This window comes from Cynocephalus volans, chromosome 3 (genome assembly GCF_027409185.1).
Source record: "Cynocephalus volans isolate mCynVol1 chromosome 3, mCynVol1.pri, whole genome shotgun sequence".
Taxonomy (NCBI): Eukaryota; Metazoa; Chordata; class Mammalia; order Dermoptera; family Cynocephalidae; genus Cynocephalus; species Cynocephalus volans.
The window spans coordinates 50,965,830-50,990,105 of NC_084462.1; the positions used below are offsets into that span (position 1 = coordinate 50,965,830).

The window sequence follows — 24,276 nt, forward strand, 5'->3', positions numbered from 1 at the left end:
ACCAGGTGTGGACATCCCTGGGACTCCATGGCCAGGATACTGCTATCCAAGTGTTTCATTTTTTGTTAAGGAAGGTCCCTCTGAGAATATGATGAGATGGAGACCCTTAGCCCAGAAAAATACACCTACCTACAAAATCAAACACACATTGCAGGGGCTCATAGGCCCCTGAAGTCCATCTGTGACCCCAGAATAAGAACTTCTGCATCACAGACGCTGCAGCGACTCCATCCGAGGCCTCAGAGAGCAGCCTGGGAGGGGAGGGCCAAGGAGGTCAGCACGCTTCCCTCGGATTTGATGACAGGCTTGGGATGGGGTGAGAGGGACCGCATTGTCCTGTCCATGCTAAGGAGGCTGGCAGAGCTCCTGGCGCCCCAGGCCTAGGTGCCTCAGCACTTCTCACAACTCTCCAGCTCTGGCACTTGTTACCCCAAAGGGAAACCCCCGAGAAGGATTCTAGCTGAAACCTCACTAAAAATTCCCAAGCAGATTGATTTAATAAACTCCAAGCTCAAAATTCTGCTGCCAGGTCAGGTTGTGATCCTGCTCAATGGAAAATCATATTCCCAGAATATGCTGTGGCTGAACAGGCTGCCAGGTGTTTGAGACCTTCCTTTGGGGACCCTGTGTGTTCTCCCTGTCCCCAACAAATGCCTTCTCTATTTCACTGAAAAAGAGCCAACTGGAGGAACCACCATGGCAATCGTATAATAGAAACAAAGCCACACTTGACATTACTTAGGTAAAGAAACGCAGATCTGGAGCCAGTTTAAACCATGGGTATATCTGCAGATAAATGGGACTAGTTTGCTTTGTTTCTGTGGCACAGAGGACAGTGCACGTCTGTTCACGTTTCTATTTCTAGGGTTTAAAAATGCTCCTCTCTCCTCTTCCTTCTCCCCCTTTTGCCCTTTCATGAGGTCATTTCACTTTGTCCTAGCTACCCGTCACCAGGCAATGGGAAGCTAAGACTACAGAGGACACGACGGTAAAAGCTTTGCCATGGGAAGGATCAGATGGTATAGGTACCCCTTGTTCCACAATGCAGGGGTTCCTGGATGCAAATTCAAGTTTGGCAAATCAGGTCATTTTTAGCACACTGAAGGAAATTTGCAATATAAAGGAACCATTCAATAATACTTAAGCCAAAATATCCCTCTAAAATGCCAATACGTAACTCCTTCACATACCTGTACCAGAGTAAGAATTTTTATATTATGTAGTTGTTTTTAAACCAGGGAATACCTGTGTGTGCTAAAGACGTCAGTTTTATCCTGCCTACTATGTGACCTGGGAGGAGTTAGAAACAGCATTTAAAGTTAGAAATTAGAAAGTGAAGTGCCTATCAAAATTTTTCAAGGTATACTCAATATTTTGGAAAGCATTTGTGACAGACAAGGTATACTCAATATTTTGGAAAGCATTTGTGACAGACAAAAAAACTTTTAAGGAGCCAAAAGCCTTGGGGCAAGTCACTTGATATTTCGGTGCCTCAGTTTCCTCCCTTTAAAATGGAGATAATACTACCTTGCTTAGTCAGGATTAAGGAAAACACTACACAAATGAGGTGTGTGAGTGTTTTGCAAGGGCTGGCCCTTCCACGTGGCCAGAACTTTTGCTACTTTGTTCATGTTGTACAGGGGATTTGGGGTGATATTTTAGAATAAATTCTAGGTCAAGTACTGCAAGTATAACCTTTATGAGATTCCTCACATTTCTGAATAGAGAAACCATTGGCTTTCTCTTCCACCAAAGGAGAGCTGTAGCTTTCAGGCCCTAAATTCTAGGTGTGCTGAGAATACCAGAGATGAAGAACTAACTGGATCTTTTTTGTGAGAAGGCTTTGCCATTCTGGAACTCACCTAATCAGTCACAGAAAGGAGTCCCACCCTGTTGACTAATTTTCACACCCAGTGCTCATCCTTATGTTTATCACTAAGACCAAATCAAAGCCTGGAAAGTCCCTGCAAGAAGCTGGTTGCCCAGAGACCAATGGAAGACTTCTACACTGTGACAACTGCAATGGTAACTGCTGTCAACTACCCCCCCCCCCCCCGCAAGGTATAGGGTGCTCTAGATCCATTATAAATCCTCTCCATAACCTCATAACATCCCTTATTTTACATATGAAGAAACTGAGAATGAGAGAGATGATTTGATATTTCAAAATCCCAAACCCAGTAATCCCCCCTTCCAATTCAAAGTTTGTTGATTTAAAGAGAAGATTTTAGAGCTCTTAAGAGAGATTTCCAGGGCTACAGAGAACATTTGATTTGCCCTTATGCTAAGCTCCTGGGGATAACTGACTTGAGGAAGGCTGGTTTTGAAGCATGCAGAGGGTGAAACACACAAGGGTTCTGATCTTTGCAAACTGCTGAGCCCGCCCTTCTCCAGGCTTGTTAATGCATGGAAAAGGCTGGGAGATTTATTTTGTAAACAACCTCAGTATTTGGCAAAGCACCTTAGGCAGATACTTATCATCAGGAAGAGACTCAGAGTCATCACTTGTCCTTGTCGCCCTTTTTTTTTCAGACAGGGAGCTCACATCTGGAGGTTGCTCGGTGGTGGGGAGGAAACGGGAATTTTGGAACCAGAGACAGCTGATATTGGACTTGGACTGAGCTGCTCAGGAACTGTGTAACCCTGGGCACATTACACAGCTTTACTAAATCTCAGTTTTACTGTTTATAAAACACGCACAATCATACTTTCTTGAGTATTTCTTTGAAGGATTAAATGAGATACATCTGAAAACGCCCTCACTTGCTGGGCTCTCAAAAAATCTGGTTTGCTTCCTGTTCTGCTTTTGCTCTAAAGCTCTTTGAAGAAAAGAAAATCTGTCCTCTTTTAAACTACCACTTCTAGAGAAAGAGTTGTAGAAAACCCTCCAAGCCAACCTTCAGTGAATAACCCCAACTGGAAAGAATCCTCCACGTCATAAGAATAAGGAAGTTTTGTAAGATAATCAGGTGCTTCAAGAAGGGAGGCCAAGTGGGTAAGGTGTACTTTAGTGTCCACTCCTGCTTTCAGCACCTTTCCTCTGTTAGGCCCTTAGTTACCTAAGGAATGAGGAGGGGGCTGATGATGGTGTAGTCTTCAGAAACTGTGTTTTGAAGGAATGCTCTCTCCCCTGTGTCTCCTGGGCAGGAACTTGTGGAGGAAGCAGGTGTTAATAGGGTCCCACCACTGGGGCACTGGGAACCCACCATATGCTGGGGAGGATGTATCTAGGCTCAGTGCTGCTATGGAGAATATTAAAAGAATTAAATCTCACTTTCTAATACTCTCTGGCCCAAATTGCAGCTATATATATTTCAATGCAAAAACTGCAGGATTGTTTAAGGAAATTAATTGTCTCTGTTTTCCTGAAATCTATTAACAGAGATTAAACCTCAGGGCCTTGTATTTTAGCTATTTAATTCACTCCCCTGTTTGAAAAGGCTAGGCCTATTTATATTCTTTGGTCTAAACTTAAGAGGTGAACTGAAAGGCTTTTGTAAGAAAAATAAATTCACATTACTTTATGGGACAAAATGGAAGCTGAAAATTACTCTGCCATTTACATTTAAACAGATATCCATTCCTCTCCAGCTGACCTGCCAAGACTTGAATTCACCATGGAATCTCTATTCAACCTGGTGGAATTACTGTCATGTCCAGCACCAGCTAGAAAGGGGATGTCGAAAAGTGTACTCTCCCAAAAGGATTAACGAGTTTCTCTGCTTCATCAATGCCAAAAAAGAGAGTGGACTGTTGCCATTGGCAGCCATCTTCCAGGGACACCTGACATTCACTTTTCTTAAATCCAACAAGACTGGAGGAGCTACTATGTTTTCATTTCATTCCTGGGCCCTTTGTTAAAGCCACCAAGGCTTAAGAGCTTAAATAACTTGCTCAAGGCCACATAGTAATGACAGAGCTGGACTTAAACCCAGGTGCACCTGACTGCAGCAAGGTCCATGGTAAATATGTGAGGTCACCTTAGCACAGGTAAGGAAAGCACACCCCGAGTGATGCAGGCACGTCAGGAAGTCAGGCACATCTTTGAGAGAGCCCGGTGCCTAGACGGTGCTTAATAAACGTCCCCGGAATCAACAAGTGCGTGCACCAATGAGTGGAAGGGATCTCGCGTGCACCCCGACATTGAACCCTCCCACCCGAGGTCCCTGGGCACGCGGTGCTTATTGCTTCCAAAGCATCACTTATGTGCTCATTTCTTCACTTGCCCATAAACTTCATGTTCAAGACGGTGCTCACAGCAGGGGCTCAACAAATGTGTGATGAGCCACATCTGGAGTTTCCAATTGCACTTTCCTAGAGTGATGCGTGAATCACCCAAGACCTGCCTGCTCAGGAATGACACCTGTGTATGTAGGTGCACCCTGAGAGTGACCGTCCCAATGCTTTTTGTGAGTGGATTGCTCTGGAAAATGAAGAGCAGGCGTTGGTGGGTGGAAACAATACCCTTGGGACACCTGATTCATCACCGTGTGTTATCTTATTCTGTCAAAGTCTTTGCTGCAGGCCCAGTCACAGGGGCTCCGAACCTCACTTCCTCTTGACTGCTGTTGCTTCTCTTTTGTTTTCTTCTGGGCGGGGTTTGTACAGACGCTGTCTCCACCATGTGGCTCCCATGTGCCTTTGTCCTTCAGTGCCACTGCTCACCCCCACCCCCCACCCTGGTCACCTGCTCACCTCCACGCTGCTGCTTAGTTTTCCTGCATCCTGCCCAACCACCCCACACCTTGCTCCCAGGCGGGTCTCCCACAATCCGAATTCTGAATGCGTATCCACTCTCCACTCTGAAACCCTCATTTGCTCAACGTTGGCACCTACTCAGCCAAGTAGAATTTTTTTCCTTGAAATTCAAGGTCCTCTATAACTCTTCTAAGCCTTTACTTTCCCCATACTTGCTTCCTTCTACTGGTGCCCCTGAAGGCAGGATCCTGGCTCCTGCTTATTTGTATATCCTTTGCAGCACCTAGACAGTGCCTTGGAAAGAAAAGGATCTCAGTATATATTTCCATGAACTGAATTTGGTATAACACCCGTGACACACAGTAGACCCCCAGGAGCAAGATTCTAGATCAGACCCGTGAGCTGATGGCTTGCCGACAACGCAGAGAGAAAAGCTGTGACCAGGATGTTTGCAAAAGAATGAAGGAGTCAATTACACAAGGAATTCTCCTGTGTGTAGATTGTCCAGTTCGTTCTGAATTGACTGACCCTTCTCTAGCTCAGTGTCCTCCTCCTCAATTTTGGCCACTGTCCTGGACAACATGAACTTGTCCACAGACATGGATTACACACTCTGGCCTTTTAACAATGACTCCTCAATGTAGAGTCGGCTCACGGCTGTTCCTCTCTGGCAGCCACACCCTGGGCTCTGCTGTTTCTCAGAACCGCTCCACCTCTGTAACGTCAAAGTCACTTACAACTAGTTCTTACAGTTGCTTTATCTCTTTGTCCTTTCTCCTTTCTGTACATCTTCCTTATGCAGCTCAGGCCCCATGGTCAATCACTGAAGTCCCATTTTGATCCTCGGTTTCTTTTCTTCTACCACCTGCTGGCCACTGGCACCACCCTGACCAGTGCCTCTGTGTCCCTGCCCTTTCTACCACATCCTTTCCATTGGTGTTTAAAGCAACAGGGAAACCAATCTCACATTCACTTCTAGGTCTTGCCCTCTTTCCTTCCTCACCCCACAGCCAAGTGTCTGGAAAGAGCGGAATTCCATACGCTTGGACCCTCTGAGGATGAAGCATCAAAGACTGCCCCTCCATACATGCACTGTCCAGTACGACAGCCACAGGCCACATGAAAACCAATAAAAATGGAAGAAAATCAGCTTACAAAAGCCACACATCAAGGGCACCAGTGTGGTCTAGCAAGAATTCACCCCAGCCAACGCACAGGACCCTGGGTGAACCATGAACTATTCCTATCTGCCAATGTGAAGAACGAGGGGGTTAGACTTTATTCTTTCTATCCATACCAGGCCTTGAAACATGGGTCCTATAGCACGAAGGTCACATTTGCCCCATCCTGGAAACCCAAGATAAATAAATCAGTTTGGAAAAATTTAAAGGATGCAAAGTTTTCCTTTTTGAGGCATTGTGAGAATTCCTCTCTCTCCCAGCTGGCGGCCCCATAAATGAAGCATTTCACAAGCTGCTCATGGGTTGCTTTAATGAGGATGCCAAATCACACCATCACATTTTTTTTTTCCCCTTTGGTGTTATCACTTTTCCTCCTTATGCTGATGAGAATTCAGGTGGCACAAAGACAAGAATAAATGAAAACTTCGTGATGTCCAGGGAGTGCCTGTGTTTCATATCTAAAGTATCTCTTTACTAATAAACTTCATGGCAAAAGAGACAAACCCAGGAAATGGGACAATTTCTCTGCTATTTACTTACCTGGAAATAAGCATCCCATTCATTCCCGGGAAATAAAGAGGTCATACGTACCTAACAAACGAAGGAGGAGAAAAAGAACTCCCAGGGCGTACGACTTGAGTTCAGGGCTGACTGTCCTATGTGCCAAGGGATGAAGAGGGAAAAAAAAATTCTTATCATTTCATTTTAATTAACAGACCTGAGTCATTTGCTACTATGTCCATCAGAGCCTTTCTTTAGAAAATTACTAATAGTTCTTTTTTTTGGTTTCCCTGCCTAAAGTAGGAAAAATAACTGCAACTGTGGTGCCAAGATAAGTTTGGGAATTTAACAGTGTTTTTTATTAACTAGAGCTAATCTTGTCATTCAAAGGACAGAATGCAAATTTGGTCATAAAGTCTACATTAAAAGACACTTTGCATTTGCCGGGATGGGAAAGTATCTTAAGTTGGTGTGGCACATGTATCAGGAAAACATCAACTAAGAAAATCATTATGTTTTGCAAATAGGCTGAAACGAACACCTTTGTCACTTCAGGTCATTTTGTGAAATCCACCAGACTAGCATGGTTTCACACCTAGATGAGCCATGTGGGAAATAACCTATTCACCTATATCAAATTTCAATACCTTTTAAATTGGAAAGGTACCTTCCTATAGTCATAGTTCTTTTGATTCAATCTCCCTGGACTTGGGTTTAACCAGGATAGTCCCTTAGAATGATATCACACATTTCATAGAACATTCTCAGAGTGTAACATTTTCTGGGAGGGGAGTGACAGTAGAGAGAGGTCTGGAAATGATCGGTTGCAGACAGATGAGTCCACACAGCTGATAACACAATCTCCTTTGTAATACCTCTGCTCTTGTAACTAGTATTTATTCAGCGCTTGCCTTCTCTCCTGGAGGCCAAGGACTGTATCTTGTTCTTCATCGTGACCTAAACCCTAGCACCGTGTCTGACACACTGCTGTGCTGGGTGAATGTGCACAGGGTGGATGGGTGTGCAGATGTCTCCCACTTACGCCCCGGGGCAGCCCTCTGGCTCGGTGGCAAAGGAGTGTGAAGAGAGAGTTGAATGACCATATACACATGTGCTTTGAGTTATCCCTGAGCAACTCTGGCAGAGAACCTTGCTCTTATCTGTCCCCATCATGAGTCCCTAGAGGAGAGGGGGAGGGAAGCACATGACTACATCTCTTGGAAGGACTTGTATTAATTTAGAAATTAATAGGATTAGTGTCCTTTAAGAGGCTCCAGAGAGCTCCCTTGCTCCTTCCACCATGTGAGGACACAGCAAGAAGTTCACATCTGTGAACGAGGAAGCCCTCACCAGACACTGAATCTGCTAGCACCTTGATCTTGGACTTCCCAGCCTCCAGAACTGAGAAATAAATTTCTGTTGTTTATAAGCCACTCAGTTTACGGCGTTTTGTTACAGCCATATAAACTGACCAGAAGAGTGTAATTTTTACAATCTTTGCCCCCATTTCTGAGATTTCCTGGGAAAACCCAAAATGTGTTATTTTGGGGGATATACATATTTCCTCTCAGTTATATAAAGAATACAATATAGGTAAATAATCCGAGGGTAGCAGGTCATGACTTTCATTGAGCAAAGGGGACTCGACTCTCTGCCTTATTAAGACAGACACCAGTTCAATGTCAATGATGAGATCAGTGTCTCTGGACAGAAACAGAGTCAGTACTTTTTAGAATGTGCACGTTACAAAATCCAAGTTCTTCAAAGTTATTATTGGATCCATGGCTCCAGTTTTTGCACATTCATTTAAAGGTATTGATTTGGAAGACACATAAATAAAGATGAATTCTCCTTATCAAGAAAATAGTGTTATAATGAGCTAGACTATCACCTAAATTTGATTTCCTTTTAGCTACCATGCACTAGGAACGAAGTGAGCAAGGTACGGAGATCTCCCTTCATATACTGCTGGGAAACTGGTTCCCACAAGAAGAATAATCCTTCTCAGATCTAGTTCTAAAGAAATGGAAGGCTCCATGTGAATGTTATTGAAAGTTCTGGGCAACACCTGAGATGGAGTCTTAGCTCTACAACTTATTAGCTGTGTGACTTTGACAATACTGCTTGATTCCTGTCTGAGCCCAGCCCTGGGGCCTCAGAGGGGTGCAGTGAGTGCCAGCTTTTATCCTCGAATCCGGCCTTTCTGAGCACTGTTGTTGGCTGGTATGTCCTGTCTAGCATGGCAGTGGGAGCACTGTTCTGGGATGGGCCAAGGGCTGGTGCACATCCAGGATGTGGCCCAGACTGTTTGTGCCCTTGTGCCTGTCTGGAACATCTGTGATGGCAAATGGGCCCCAGAAGGAGAAGAAATAAAGCCCTACCTTGGCCCTCTCAATGTGCACAGCATGTGAACATGTGCCTCCAGCCCAGCATGCAGTTATGAGGTGGATGAGGCCCAGCCTAGGTCATTTAGGCCATCTGTTACTCATCCATTTAAAGGGAATCAAATATTCCCTGAGAAGCTCCAAGAGCTGTTTATCAAGCTGAGATTTGGAAGTGATTAAGATTTCAACATTCTGCATTTGGTCTGCCAGTTACCACTACTGAGCTTCTAGAGGCTGAGTTTTTGCAGGAGAGTCGTGGGGCGAGAAAAGGGGAACTAGTCACTGCGAATGGTCAGGAGGGTCATTTTTCCTGCTTCTTGGTGCCTTTTGTGTGTGAATATCACAATATAAATTCATGAGAATTTCTAATAATAAAAAATAAACTACTCATAAGGCAGCCACCCAAAACCTATAAATGAGATCTGATGGGTTTGTCCATATGCATATTATATATAATCATCTTCCATAAATAGTTCTAAATACAATAGTTCATTTCATGAATACTTTTCACATTCTTAAGAATTTTCATTATTGCATCGAGCTGCAGTACCATAATTTGACTCACTATTCCAGTTCAGGTTTCTCTGCTATTATAGTTAACGTTGTAATAAAAACCTGTCTGTATTGAGCTTGTTTTTCTTGTAGAGAAGTATTTTCTTAAGATAAATGGCAAGGGGTCAGGGGTAGGGTTACTGCATAAAAGGGTCTGAATATTTTTATTGCCATATTGCCTTTTTTAAAGGATTGATAGCTTTTCAATACCACCAGCAATTTGTGATTTTTAGCAATTTTGCCACAGCCTTGCAAGTACTAGATGTGAATTTCTTAAATTTATTTTTCAAACTTAGTATCAAATGGAATTTGCTATTGTATCCTTAACGTTTCTGCACATTCACAAGGCCTCGCTAATGACCTTCGAAATAACATAAGTACTTGTATAAATCCTCTTCTGCAGGAATTCTTAACAAAGACCAGGAAATGTGGTGGATCAGGCGAAAAGTTGAGAGAAGCTGGGTAAAGCAGCTGGTGAAGTACACTGACAAGCTTTTATTTCCAGCCCTTGGGATTGAAATGGTTTGCCTGTAGAACTGCATCCCAATAAGGTGGGTCTTTCTTTGTGTGGCAGCCCTTCCTCTGGTTCAGATGGATGTTGGGGTATGGGTCAGTTCACTTCTAGGATCCTCAAGCAAATCTAGATAACTCCGCAAATGCTAAAAGTTACTCAGGATATGACTCAATGATTCACCTTTGAGGCACCTGCCCCCAGGAGAGGTCCCTAGAGACAGGGAACGAGAGAATTACTGGTGACTCTCTTCAATGAACTACTTGTTCAAGAGTGGCCACTGCACACCTGCTGAGAGCCACTCAACACAATAACCCCTCCCATCTCTATGGTGTCTGCACACACATGGTTTTGGCAGGCCCCACAACACTGAAGCGGGCAGGCAAGACCAGTAACATCACCCCAACTTACAGATTCAGAAACAAATCGGGGGGAAACGTCATGCCCACGGTCATATGGCTAATCAGTGGCAGGGCAGGGGCTGAGCTTTGGGACTTCGCTGGTCCAATGCCATTTTCATTTGACTCCAACAGTGCTGCTCCCTGAAAAGATCAATGCAGATCCTTTCCAAAGCACCTGCAGAGTCTATTCCTGGGAGGACACAAAAGTGTGTCTTCTCCCTTGTGCCCTGCTTTCTTCTCTTGGTGTGAGGTCCCTATCAAATGCAATTGATTCCTATTGGTGCAGGGAAGCTGCGTTCCTTGCTGCAGCCCGACTTCAGTTGGCTTGTGAGACTCATGCAGTGTCCCAAGGTCTGATCCTCAGGAGATGTGCAGAAGCACAGGTGGAAAGGGGAGGAGGCGAGGTTGGCTCTTGGGTTCCGGGGCCAAGCTAATGGCTTACCTGATCAGGATGATGACCGAGGGCGTCTGCGCCATGGCACCAATCATGCTGCAGACGCACATCACACAGAGGAAAGTGAGGAAGGCCTCCTGGCACCCAGGGCTGGGGCATTTTCCAGGAACCACAGTCGCATTTTCAGGGGGGACAGTGGTGAGGCACGCACAGCCTGTGAGATTCTGAAAGGGAAGCATTCAGCCCTTTTATCTGGGGTTATCTCCAGTTTCCAATTGCAAAGCCATCCATCAGCTGAAGCTGTCACAGCCTAATTATGCATTCTGTGGCGTTCCATTAATTAGGCCTGAATAAACGAGTTAGCTTTTTTAAAGAGGCTGCGAAACACATGCAAATAAAAGAATATTTATGGGGAGGGGAGCTGATTTCCTGGTCTCCTGTGTGTTTCATTTCCATTCTTAAGAATCCCTCAATAAGCTGTATGCTAGACAAATGTGTCCCCCCAATACAATTACAGAGGAAACTGCACTTCCACAATATGATAAAACATTGCCAAATTAACACTGTAATTACTTGCCAATTTGTCCTCTCTTTTATACAGTTATAATTACACTGAAGTGTATTAAAAGGAATAAATCAGGTAACCCGCATATTGTTGCTGGTTCAGTGCTCCATGCGGCACTGAGAACAAAGGATGGGCACTGTCACGCGTGAAGTCACCCATGAGGCCGTGAGAAGGGAGCTCATGGAAAAGTGCTCTAGTGGCTTGGCAAGCGAAGAGGGCCACGAGATGCTGGGGGGGGCTGCGAGTGACTCGTGGGGAGCAGAGCTAACGTCCAATGAGATACATTTATTAATATATGATCAGAGAGAAGACAGGCGACTGCATGCCATCTGATCTTCCCAGCGGATTCTGGCCCAGCAGCACCTGTTCCCAGGCACAGTCCGGCTCGCTCACACTCACTGGGAGAATTTCTGATGGCAAAGGGAGGAGCAGGGGCTGGGAGAGGCAGCACCCAGCACCAAGCCAATTAAGGTTCCATAATAACAGTGCCGAGGCCTTTAATGAATACAAAGTGAAAACAATCATAAATGATTCATTGCTTTTCTTTCTAGGACTGCTGGGCTTTCAGAGCACACACCCAGGTAAATCCTCCTGAGGATCAAACAAATCCCTTCAGCTTTTACAGTTCTCCTCCTCTGCCCTTCCTCTTCCGCCCCCCGCTCTCTTCTTTTCTTTCCCCACACAACATACAGATAAGGGTTTTCCTATTCCATAAAACTACATGGGATGATTTCCAGGGTGACCAAAAGCCTGTGCCCCTCACTCAATAGGGCAGGAAAGGGGGGGACACATTGTGTGCTGGGCTTCCCCTTTTCCTCCTAAGTGGCCTCCCAGAGCAGGTGCCTTTGTGTAAGTGGCCCAATTGGGATACCGATACCCAAGACCCTTTCCGTCGACCTCAGCCTGGAGACTTCCTGGCTCTCCTTCAAAGCCCAGCCCAGACACCACCTCCCTTCTTGAGCCCTCCCCTGGCTGCGGCTGCAGCTCCCCTATCCTCTTCCATGGGCCCCTCTGAGCCCAGCACAGCCTCCTCCTCTTCCAGGGTCACTCCACCCCCATCTACAGAAACCTTTACCTGCTTCGTGGAGAACACAAGAACTGTGGGGCAAGACCCTCCTGGGACAAGACCCGTGTCTCGTACCTTCTCTCCCAAGCATCTCTTCCTAGCACAGTACTGAGACGTGGTATGTGACACTCAGCAGTTTTAGCATGTACGCAGGTACTTCAAAATGTTCAAAGAAAAATGGAATGTGAATCTTTCCGTGAACTTTTTGAAGACCCTGAGTATATGTGAATGAATCTTCCTCTGCTTTTATTAAGAAGCAGAACTACTTCGCCCCAAACATAACTTAAAATGCCACTCCTTCCCCTACCTAGGAGAGGAAACCCCACCCCCACCCCAACTTCACAACCAAACTTTCCCAGCTGTTTGCATCATTACCTGCCTCTCTTCCTCTCCCTGCTCTCAACTCACTCCAACTGGCTTCTGATCAGATGAATGGATCCGACTGTGCTAATCTCACCAGTGCCTGCCACATCCCCGTCCGCACTATGCTTTCTCCCTCACCGCAGCTCCTGGGAGCACGTGCCCGCTGGCCACTCCCTTCCCAGGCTCCACTCTCCTGATGTCCCTTTTCCCTCTCTGGCTGCTCCTTCTCCCCTTTCCCACCTTAAAATGCTGGAGCTCCTCAGGGCTCTGGTCTGGACTTTCTTCTCTTCTCCCCCCTGCACTCTTTCCCTACATCTCCTTCATTCATTCACCATCTCTGTACGTGCTCATGACTCACCTAAATTTCCACATCCCTCCCAGACTTAATTAATACAGGCTGAGTATCCCTAATCCCCAAATCCAAAATTGGAAACTTTTTGAGCACAGACATGATGCTCAAAGGAAATGTTCATGGAGCAAATTGGAGCATTTCGGATTTCAGATTTTAAGATTAGGAATGCTCAACCGGTAAGAACAGTGCAAATATTCCAAAAAAAGAAAAAAAAAAAAAAAATCCTAAATCTGAAACGCTTCTGGTCCCAGGCATTTCGGACGAGAGTATTCAACCTGTAGGTCCGTTCTAAGACACACAAGCATGTTAAGGTATCAAAACTGAATCCAGGAGTTAATGGCCTGTGCTGGGGTCTGTGCTGTCAACTTGGCACTACTATCCTGTCTAAGGTGGGTGGCTATGTCCCCAGAATTCCCTTTCCTGCGTGGATGACAGGTGGACAGGAGGGGAACATGGATGAGATTTAGAAGGCAGGAGCTATAGGAGGCCAAAATATGCCATCCTAAAATATGCCTCACTGGTATAAAGAATATTTTGAGCTGATTATTTTGAGAAACTGCACACACAGGATAAGCTCTGACAACAGAGAAGACATTATCATTTTGTAAGGGAAATTTACATCTATAACGGAAATCTCCATTTGTAAGCGTGTCTCCTCTCTGGAGCAGGAAGAGGATGACAAAAATCACTGGAGAAGGATCCATGGAGAAGGTACCGACTTAAATTTGCATCTTTAACTTACTCTTGTTTACCTGCTTTTCCTAGTCCCCTTCCCATAACTGGCCTTCTCCACACCCTTCTTTTTTCCGTGGACCGAGATATTTAACCTTCTGAAGGAACTATGCGATTGGTGAGCTTTGTTTGTGTTAACAAGTCATCTGTAATCAATACCTACATCCTCTCAGATTTCTGCCCCATACCTAGGCTACGGCTTGACTGTATTATATGAAATATATTTTATATTTATATAAATATAACATATAATATTATAATTATAATTATATTGTAGTATAATTATAATTTATTTTATATATTTTATATTATAAAATATATTAAGTATATATTTATTATAGTATAATAAATATACTATTTTTCTGGTTGCATCAGAAAAGTCGCAACAGGTCCCTCCCTGCTCTAAGGAGTGGAAAATCCCTTCTGAAAAGTATCCAGTCTGGATTAGGTGTGTGATCATGCCCCTAACGCAGCTGGATAAAATGAGATGTCTTCATCTCAGGCTGTGGCTGGCACAGTGATGGTGCTCATGAGGCCGACATCCTGTGAACGGCCTGAGCAGACACTGGGTTAGGCCGCCAGGGGTTTGGGTTTGCACAGCCAAGATGTGGGAAGCTGAGGTGGGAGGGCCCACAGCTGGGGAGAAGGACTGGGCAGAAACGGAATGTTTGTCTCTCCTGACCCCGCAATGCATATGTTAAGACCTAACGCCCAGTGTGATGTTGTTAGGGGGTGAGGCCTTTTGGGAGGTGATGAGATCATGAGGGCTGAGTCCTCATGACTGGGATTAGTGCCCTTATAAAAGAGGCCCGAGATACCCCTCACCCTGTCTACCATGCGAAGATCCAGCAAAAAGGTGCCATCTATGAACCAGAAAGAGAATCCTCACCAGACACCTAATCTGCTGGCACCTTGATTTCTCACAGTCTGGAGAACTGTGAGAAATCCATTTCTGCTGTTTATAGACCACCCAGTTTATGGTATTTCGTTATAGCAGCCCGAATATACTCAGACAGGCAGCCCCAGGCCTGTGAACAAGAGTGAGATGGCTGTACCGTCATTAACACTGGAAGAAGAGAAGCTGGAGACCAGAATACGATCAGTGTCCAAGAAGAAAAGCTGGAAATGGATGGGTCCCTCCCAAAGGTTCTAGGCAAATCTGTATTTATTTATTCAGACTTAATTTATCCAAATAGAGCTGTGAAAGAGGCTGGGGAGAAGGTAAGCCAAACTGATCTGGGCAAGGACCTGGGTGGATTTCTCTTTCAATTAGATGAGTCAATCTGACATAATGGGCAGGAATGGTTGGGTAGTCCCATGGCATGGGGGGCAGGCTGGGACATTCCCACAACCTTTCCAAGAAAAATCCAAGGGAAAATGCTGTGATTGTAGTCACAAGGCAAGGGATGGGAAACTCATTTATCTGGGCCTAAGTGATACAAGAGCACAGATCTACCTGGACGTTGTGCTAAGGGAGCTGTGCGGACTCTGGGTGTACAAGGCAGTGTGGTTATTAAGGAAAAATCTTCCACTGCAGATAAAGACCATGCAGTTTGATTTTTCCCAGGGTGCATAATCAGAAAAGATGATTTCCACCAGTGGGGTTTTATACTACAACACGAAGGAAAAAAGAAGTAGGGGGTATCCCTTCAGTTGATATTAACTGGGCACCTATGTGGGAACCCCAAGATCTGCAAAACCTTTGAGCAGCAGGAAGTTTGAAAGAGATAAAATGGGTGTGAGAGAATGACGCACGTTAATTTAATTCAGGAGATAATAGAGGTTGGGATCCTAATTCTCACCCTCTCCATATACAGTAGTCCTGTCTGGCCTGTCCAAAAAGCAGATGGATCTTGGAAACTGTCTGCAGACTACGGTGGTTTGAATGAAGTGGTATGCCCCTGTTGGGCTCAGAAAGTGATGCCCCAAAGTATGCTGCTTGGGACTTCAAAGTCTCCCCTGAGAGAATCTGGTGAGCAGCACATGTAGGGAAAGGCTTTCTCTGGAGTTCCCCTGCCTACCTAAAGACCAACACCCCAGAAGATATTCAATTGTTGTGAATTCTTTCCCAGATATCTGGTCAACCAGGGGAAATTTATGCATATCACAGGAAGACTAGAATTGACACCACACCCAGAACCCAAATAAACTTTGTCCCAGACTACTGTCTGTTCTTGGGCCCATTCATCTCCCCTAAAAATCATTTACTTTTCCTCTAAAATTGCCTACATCCTCCAGAACCCTCTCCCCCATGAAGAGGGTATCTAAGCTTCAACCATCTGGCCCTTCCTCGAGTTTCATATTTTGGGACTCTTGTTTACTTACTCGTTAATAAACCTGTATGCCTTTTCTCCTGTTAATGTCTCTTGTCAGTTTCTTTTATAGACTCAAGTTATCAAAACTTCCAAGGGTGGAGGGGAAGTTCCCTTCACCCAACACCCCCTAATGCTTTCTCTGGCAGTCCTCAAGATAGATAAGATAGTTAAGAAAGTGCACTGGACTCCAGATTAGTTTATGATCCCTGACCTGGCACATGTCCTATTTTCACACCCATTTCAAAAGATTGTCTTCCCAGTTCACCATTCTCTGAGAAGGAATGCAGTCCCTGCTGCCTCTGGGAGAGTTGAATTCTCCACCTTTTGTCACAACTTGGGGTGGCAGGATCTAGTTTTACTGCAAAAAAAATGCACCGTGTTACCTCATGTCGATCAGCTGACCGCTGTGCTCACAGAGCCAGCTTGACAAGCTTATTGACCTAGAGGACAGAGGGGGACTGGCTTGTCAATTCTACAAGAACTTATCCAACAGACAGACTTGCCCAAAATGACACATGTACAATCTGAGTCACAATGTGGTTAATGTTTTGCAGTGCTCTGAATGGTCATCCATAGAGACTGGTTAAAGACATTCCAGCAGGTCCACATGATGGAAGATTACATAGCTGTAAAAAAGGTAGGAGAGTACTCTTTATATACTAATATGAAAAGAACCCCAAGACAGTGACTCTGAAAACCAAAACAAAACAACAAGGTACAGAATAGGGCCTTATATGTGCAATAAAAAAAAATCCAGAAGGATATACAAGCAACCGGTGACAATAACCATCTGTTTGGCAGGTTAAGAAGTGGATGAATAGGGTACAGAGGTGGAAGGGAGAGTTCTCACTCCTTTTTCTTTACGCTTTTTGATTTTTGAATCATATAAATGTATTATGTATTAAAAAATTAAAAACTCCAGAATACTGAAAAAGAAGAAATCATTGAATGAATAGCACATCACTGAAAAGCGTACTCCTGTTCCACACTGTCATTGATTTAAATTGAGAAATGTTTCTATTCACATACAATGATGAGAATAAATAATTACAGTAAAGCTGGAAACCATAAAGATAGAGAAATTACATTCTGTGACCTTGCATTTGTCTTCTATAGATGAAGGAAATGGTACACATGCTACTTTGACAGCTCATATTACAAGAACGAGATACTTGTCAGTGGTGATTCAAAAATACTGGCACATAAAGTTTTGTTTGTTTTTTTCCACCCACATTCAATACTGACAGATCGATTCCTATTAATTGTGCAAATGAAACAAATTTCCAGGTTGAAGGATTACTCTTCTAAGGGCATGGTTTGGGGATGATATTTTTATCAGCACCATGCTCTAACCACCTGAGCCAACCAGCCAGCCCCGGGGATAATATTTTTATTAACAGCCTGCCGTGAAGAATTCAAAGGTAGAGGGTCACCCCAACATTTTGTAATACTGTTTTCACTCTTCTTCCTGTAAAGCATTCAGTTGCCAGGAGGAAATGGTGATTTTTATTAAATGTTGGGCCCTAGTCCTATAGTTCAGAAAGGGAGTTGGCCAGAGAGAGCACCAGCACGGGCCATGCTCTCCACCCTGCTCTTGCCTGTGACATCTTCAGTCTTTTGTGCCTGACACCCTAATGACTGAGAAGGCGAAGGCCTGGTGATACCAGCTCTATAGGTTGGGATGTTTTTCCTTGAATGACAGTATGGTCCTATGTGTCCCAGACACTTATGGATTCTATCATGATTCACTGAAGTTCCTCAGGCATTCTCCTGTCATTTATTATTGTCTTTTTGTAGCTTAGAATCTCTGCACCTCATTGTCCTAACCCAAGTTGGTATTTCCAGGCAAAGACCTCAGATCTCATCACAAAGGGCACCGATGGCAACTTGCAAGCTCAAGGCAAAAAAGATATTGAAAAGCGGCCAGAAGAAACAGGCTCTCTTCATCCCTTGCAGGGTCACTGGCTAAAGGATAATGGCCAAGGAGAAAAAATCTGAGATGAAAGCAAGACCCCATCCACCTTTCACCTCCACAGCCTGTAGTGCATGAGCTGGAACATAACCTGTCAGAGCTTCATTATTTCCTGCGGAAGGGGAGCAAAGGGGCTGTCCACTGGGGAACACGACGGCAATCTTTGCTCTGGCCATCTCAGGTGGGGAACAGTGGGCATGGCAAGGTGAGGCATGTGACCACAGCTCAGAATGCACGCCGGCCCCTCCATCTCTCCCTCTTGCTTTCTCTCCCCAGACTCCAAACCCAATCCCTGCCCAGATCATGAGGTTCAAACCTCCACACCCCTGCTTCCACACATTCCACGCTGGAATGTCCTTCCATGCCCAGCCACCAGACCAACCCCCACTCACCCTCCCAGATGAAGGCCAGGCCCTGCCACAACCACCCTCCAGGGAAAAATGCCCAATCCCTCCGTCCAGCCCCACCCTTCCTGGAACCAATTCCTAGAGGTGATGTGGCACCTCTAGCTCTCCAGCTTGGATTCTGTAGTGGGTGAATCCCACAATGGTTAGAAGAAAAGAGCCTGAAGGATGAATACTCGGTGTCAGCTCAGATGCTGACCTGTTTCCGGAAAGAAAAAAATTTCAGAATGTGTCTCATCCCCTCTACTAGAATAGCAGTGGTTCTTAATTGGGGGTGATTATGCCTCCCAGGGACATTTGGCAATGTCTGCAGACATTTGTGGCTGTCAGAACTTGGGGTCAGGGGAGCATATGGTGGGGAGAGGCTGGGGACACTGCTAAACATCCTACAGTGCATAAGACAGCCCCTCAGGACAAAGAATTATCTGGCCCCAAATGTCAATAGTGCTGAAACTGAGAAACCCTGTGTTGGAACAGTAGTTCTCAACCTTAGTTACATATCAAAAACACCTAGGGGCTTTAAAAAATACTGATGCCTGGGTCTTACCACAAAACGACAAAATCAGAATTCCTGAGAGTGGGGCTCAAGCCTCATGTTTTAAAAGCTCCCACGTGATTCTAATTGCAGCCAGGATGAGACCCATAATACTTAAGAGTGAGTTCCTGCACACATGCATTATGGGGTCATCTCCTTCCCTTCATAGAACCTACTTGGTGCTTTGCTCAAAGAGGTGCTCAATAAATGCATATTTGTTGCCTGGATCAGGGGATAGATTAGTCAGCAGTCATTAGCACCCTACAAACTGCTGTGCTGGACTTGTATTGACTTTCAACACTCTACTGGTGGCTGATATAACTTTTTTTTTTTTTTAAGAATTATTCAGTACATCTAAAGGATACAACTTCCAGCAGTCAGTCAGCAGTATATTAACACACTTTCCATTGGAATAATTACTTCTGAAAATGAAAGGTGCAGAAACAATCTGGACAATATATTCATGCCAAAGGAAGCTCACAAAATTATCTCTCAATCTTTTTGTCACCCCTCCTGGTCATATGCAATGAGAAGAATTAGAAACTGTGTATTAAATGCAGTCCTGGAAGCTTCTATTGCTGTCACTCAAGGAGACATAAAATAAGAAAATAAAAAACAAAATCCAAACCAGGGCAGAAAGTCTAATATCAGGAAACTGGTAATGATTACCAGATTTCCCTACAATCAGAATTACTCGATCAGTGACTTATTCACATCTAATTAAGTTATGGAAAATCTTCTCCAGTCTTGATGGAAGCTATAAAGTGGTGAGAGATGAGCAAAGATTAGGTCTTTAGTATGAAATCGGCACCATCTGACCTACCTGCCTTCCCATTGCCACACAAGACTGGTATTATCACCTGTGGCTCCCTGGGGCTCTCTGAGGTCAACATAGGGCCTCCAGCCAGGTGTTTAGAAAGCTTGGGGCCTTAATCCAGAGCCACGGCTGGCACTGGGAATGAAGGGTCCACAACAGAGCCCCCATCCCTGGAACCTAGGGAGGGAGATGCAGAGTAAATTAGCCACTAGAGCAAGCAGGGTAGGAGCCCTGCCAGGCAAGTGCAGGTGCAGTAGGAATCCACAGGAACGGTGCTAATACCATCCTGGAGGAAGTGACCAGGTGGAGAAGGCCTCCCAGCAGCAGTGAAGGAGAGCACAAGTCCTGATAGATAAGACAAGCTTAGACAGAAAAGACTATTCCAGATATAAGGAATAGCACATGCAAAGGTCCAGGGGCAAGGGAGAGTGTGGGGTGTTGGAGGAACTTGAAGCTCCACTTAGCAGATGGCCTATTAAGAAGTGGGAAGAGTACGGAGATCGAGGCTGAACAGATAGCCAGGGCCAGACAGTGAAGACTAAATGTCCTGACTGTGGACAGCATGTGTGAAGAGGTTCTCACAGGTAGAAAAAAGGTGGGGATCCCTAAGGGAGTCACGGTGGAGTTGCAGAGTGCAGAGGAAGACACTGGGCATGGTGTCAGACTTTACATGCCAACTTCCCCGCTTCTGCTGCATGACCTTGGCAAGTGACTAAACTCATCTATGCTCCACACCCAAGGCTGCTGAGAGGGTGAATGAGCTTATAGAGACGGGGCTGAGGGTAGGGGTGAAAGAACTGCTGAAACCAGGGAGAAGGGCTGGGTTCACACTGAAAAGGAGAACTGGGGATGGTTAAACAATCAGTGTGGAAAGGGGACAGAGGTAAGAGAGACGAGGAAGCTTTTAGCTTGTGGAAGACTTTTTTTTTTTTTAAATGAAGTTGGAGATAGAAAGGAAAGATTGGAGAAAAGGAAGGGGAGGTAGTGAATGTACCAGGAATATAATCTACCATTTGGCATTTTCTCCAAATACTGCAGTGGAGATTTAAAAGATTTAAATTGCTTTTTTGCTCATTTTTGGATGTCAGCCTGAGATTCCTTTGACTCTGGGCCAAGCTGCCACGGGCCATGAGTGACACACAGAAGGCCCCATTACCTGTCCTGTAACAGGCTCTCAACAAAGCTTGCTGCTGTTGCAGATTTTACAGTGGTGGTTGTTTTTAAGGCTAGACTGTCACAATGGCCCCTTTCCAAGAAAAGTGTGGCTCTGCATCCCCAAATCCCTTATCCACTTGTTAGAAGCCAGGCAGCCAGAGATCTTCCTCTATGGGGAGGGCATGTTAACTCCCACCCAGCTCTAGGGCCTGGTGATTCCTCAATCTGTGCCTTTATAATCGCATGGGAATAACCCTCCCGCCTTGTCTGCACCCCAGCAGACAAGGTGAGGCCTCAAGTAATGTGCATAAAGGCAGGTGTCTGGGGAATAAGCGATATGTTCAGAGGCAGGCAGAGGAGCTTGCAATCTGATAACTGCCTTCCATAGCTTTGCTGTTTCAGCAGCTGGAAGCAACCATGGGCCTGCCTAGGCTCTTATTCAATAAGACTCTTGTACATGCAAGATCAGGGGAAATGCAATTTTTAAGACAATTTTTTGGTCAGTGCATTCCCTGGCATAAAGACTTGCTTGGTCTCAGGACACTAGGCTATACTGAGTCAATTTAATTCTTTTAACAGGACACTAACCAAGACTGATTTATAATATAACTTTTTGGATATTAAAATGTTAATGAAATCGTTGTCATGAAAAATAATAGCTTGTGTTTTTATTTTAACCATTCTCAAGGCTCTAGCCCTATTTAAAAATTTATTTCCACTCACATAAAGAAATTGCTTTATCATCTAATTTAGAAAATCAGTTCCTCCCACCCACCCCCCATAGTGATTTATATTCTCTATAGAATATGTTAATAGCTGGCCAGGAATCTAAATGTTAAAAGCAAGGAAATATGAAATCTTTGAAAATGAAAATAAATGATCCATTTTTCTTCTCTTGGAAAAATTGCTGCTCCCCAAAGATACAGGATTTGGGAAAGGGAGGAAACAAGTAATTTCAGTTCTAAGTTCCTTGAAATCAGCCTCATGGCCTTCTTAATTTCCTTCCCATTTATGCAGTGTGTGAACATTTATAGACCACTTTGAGTGCTGGCCCCTGCTTAAGAAACCCACAGATCAGAGCAGATGACAGACACTTTTAGCACATCATAGTAGTGAAATGAGAGAATTGCTTTCGGGAGAGAAAGGCACCAAAGGACTTTAGCAGCAAGAACCTCAAAGGTGAAAGAGGGAAGGGATGGTTTCAGAGGAGGGGACATGTGAGTAGGGTATTGACAGGTGAGTAGGAGTTGTCCAACTGGAGGGTGATGTATGAAGAAAAGACAGGTTGAATGGAGACAGCTGAATACCACAGACTGAAAGGAGGTAGAGCTAAAGAGTACAGGCAGTGAAGACTCATAGGAACCAGGCTCAGTGCCTATCTTATCTTCCATTTGACAGCAGCATGCGAATGAATGGGGCATTTGCAGTGTCATGGAAATCTTTCGGGGTGCAGTGTAGAAGAAAGAACAGGAAGAGGCCTTCCTAGAAGGTCAGGTAGGCAACTACTGCACTGGTCCAAGCAAGAGATAGGGAGGCCTACACCAGGGCAGCAGACGTATGGCTGCAGAACAGGGGCAGGTGTGGGAGACACCTGGAAGGTGGGATCAGCAGGATTGGGTGACCTGACGATTTTCAGGCAGAGAACTCAGAAGGCTGCAGGCTGACAGCCAATTATAAACTTCACACTGAGAAGAAAATTGCCAAAAAAAAAAAAAAAAAGTGTGTCAGGAAGATGGAAAAGGGGGGGCATCTAGTTGGGAAGAAAAAGGTAAAGGGAACTGAGTAGAGAAGAGGCTGAATCAGTGTCAGAGAGTCTCAGGTCTGCAAGAGGTCCTTCCTGAAAAACGGTTTTCTTGCCTTTGGATATTTCTGGCAATGGGGAGCTCACTACCTCTGCAGACATCCTATTGCACTGACACCCTTGGTGAGCTCCCTGAACCACAATCTTTTTCTCTGACTCCGTATGTATGGCTTCCTTTTTTATATTCAGTTGATCAGTGAAACTCCTTGGACATCTACTTGATTTAGCAAGAAGGCCTGAATATCCAGTCAGTCCTATCATCCTGCTAATGAAAGATCTTCCACTAGAAGAGAGCGGAGGCTTAGAAAAAGTCACAGTGAAGGAGAACAATATATGCGACACTTATGGCTGCCCACTCCTGCCCCTGACCTTGGGTTTTAAGTTACTTTGGCTGCCTGAGTCCCCTGCCCTATCCCATCCATCAGAAAATCACCATTACCGTGCTGTTGCAGCCAGCAAAGCAGGCAGACAGGTAGGTGATGCCATCTGCCCCACACACTGGAGTGAAGGAATCAGTTTGGCATTCACAGTTGTTATTGCAGGGTGAGTATGGGTCCAGGGCTGAGCCAGGTGCTGAGCTGAAAAAGAAAGGGAAAATGGAACCCATGACAAACAAGTCAAGCCATGACTGGATGCCCCGTGGCAGCCCTTTGCCATGATGAGTCGCACGGCACCCTTGCTCATGGAATTCTTACCTGGCGCTCCCTTGCTTTTCATCTTTCAATCTTACCCCTCCTTGTCCTGGAAGGACAAGCCCAGAGCCACTGCTAAGAGCTATACAGATTGTGTTCTGTACAGTGAAGCCAGCTTGGGTGGCTGGCTGGGCGGGAGCTTAGTCTAGCTCCGGGTCCTCTCACGAAGGGAGGAGAGAAAAGCCCCTTTAATTGTTTGTACCAACGTGCCTTTTGGGCTGGCGGCAAGGGGCTCAGCTCAGGGCCATCCCCTCCATGATGCCTCTCCTGATTGCTGCAGCCTCAACTCATCCCCCTTCCCCAGGCCAACAACTACGCCGGCACAGCTGCACATCTCATTTCCTATTTCCTCCCTCTTTGCGCTGGTCCTTGCCTCTGTTTTCTTCCTACCCATCAGACAAGATGCCTCATGATGCTTACTACACTGCTACAGCTAGATTGGCTTCAATAATTATTGTCTGACTGATTAATTCAATATCCAGAGAAAAATAACACTAAGATGTTTAAAATTTTTCTTTGCATCATTAAGGCACAGTTACCTAGAGCAAGCAAATTAAAAAAAGAGGAAAAGGTTGGGGTGGGTGTCTTTCAGCCCTGAATGAGATGAAGTATCTTTTCTTTAGCCCCGTTATTTCCAGCTGTGTCTCCTAAGGCTCCAAGCACTTCATAATAATAAAGATGAGGATGGTGACACCTGACAACACCTGTGTCATGTACTATTCAAGGTATTGCATGTATTAATTCATTTATTCTCAGTATAACCCCATGGGCTTTATTAGAGAAGGAAACTGAGGCATAGCCAGGTTAAGTCACTTGCCCAAATGTACAAAACTCATAAATGGCGGAGGAGGGATTAAACTGGGGCAATTTGACCACAGGCCCTGC

At 45.0% G+C, this 24,276-nt stretch overlaps 1 protein-coding gene across 2 annotated transcripts in view; it reads right to left on the bottom strand.

Moving 5' to 3' along the window:
* The window catches only part of SLCO3A1 (solute carrier organic anion transporter family member 3A1), a 296,266-nt gene that overhangs the window by 10,542 nt on the left and 261,448 nt on the right, over nucleotides 1–24,276 (bottom strand). For both annotated transcript variants that reach the window (XM_063090591.1, XM_063090590.1), the window contains exons 7-9: nucleotides 23,139–23,277; nucleotides 10,671–10,846; nucleotides 6,471–6,535 (exon numbers count right to left, since the gene is read on the bottom strand). In XM_063090591.1, the coding sequence (XP_062946661.1) occupies nucleotides 6,471–6,535; nucleotides 10,671–10,846; nucleotides 23,139–23,277 (380 nt within the window). The remainder of the gene's footprint in view (nucleotides 1–6,470; nucleotides 6,536–10,670; nucleotides 10,847–23,138; nucleotides 23,278–24,276) is intronic.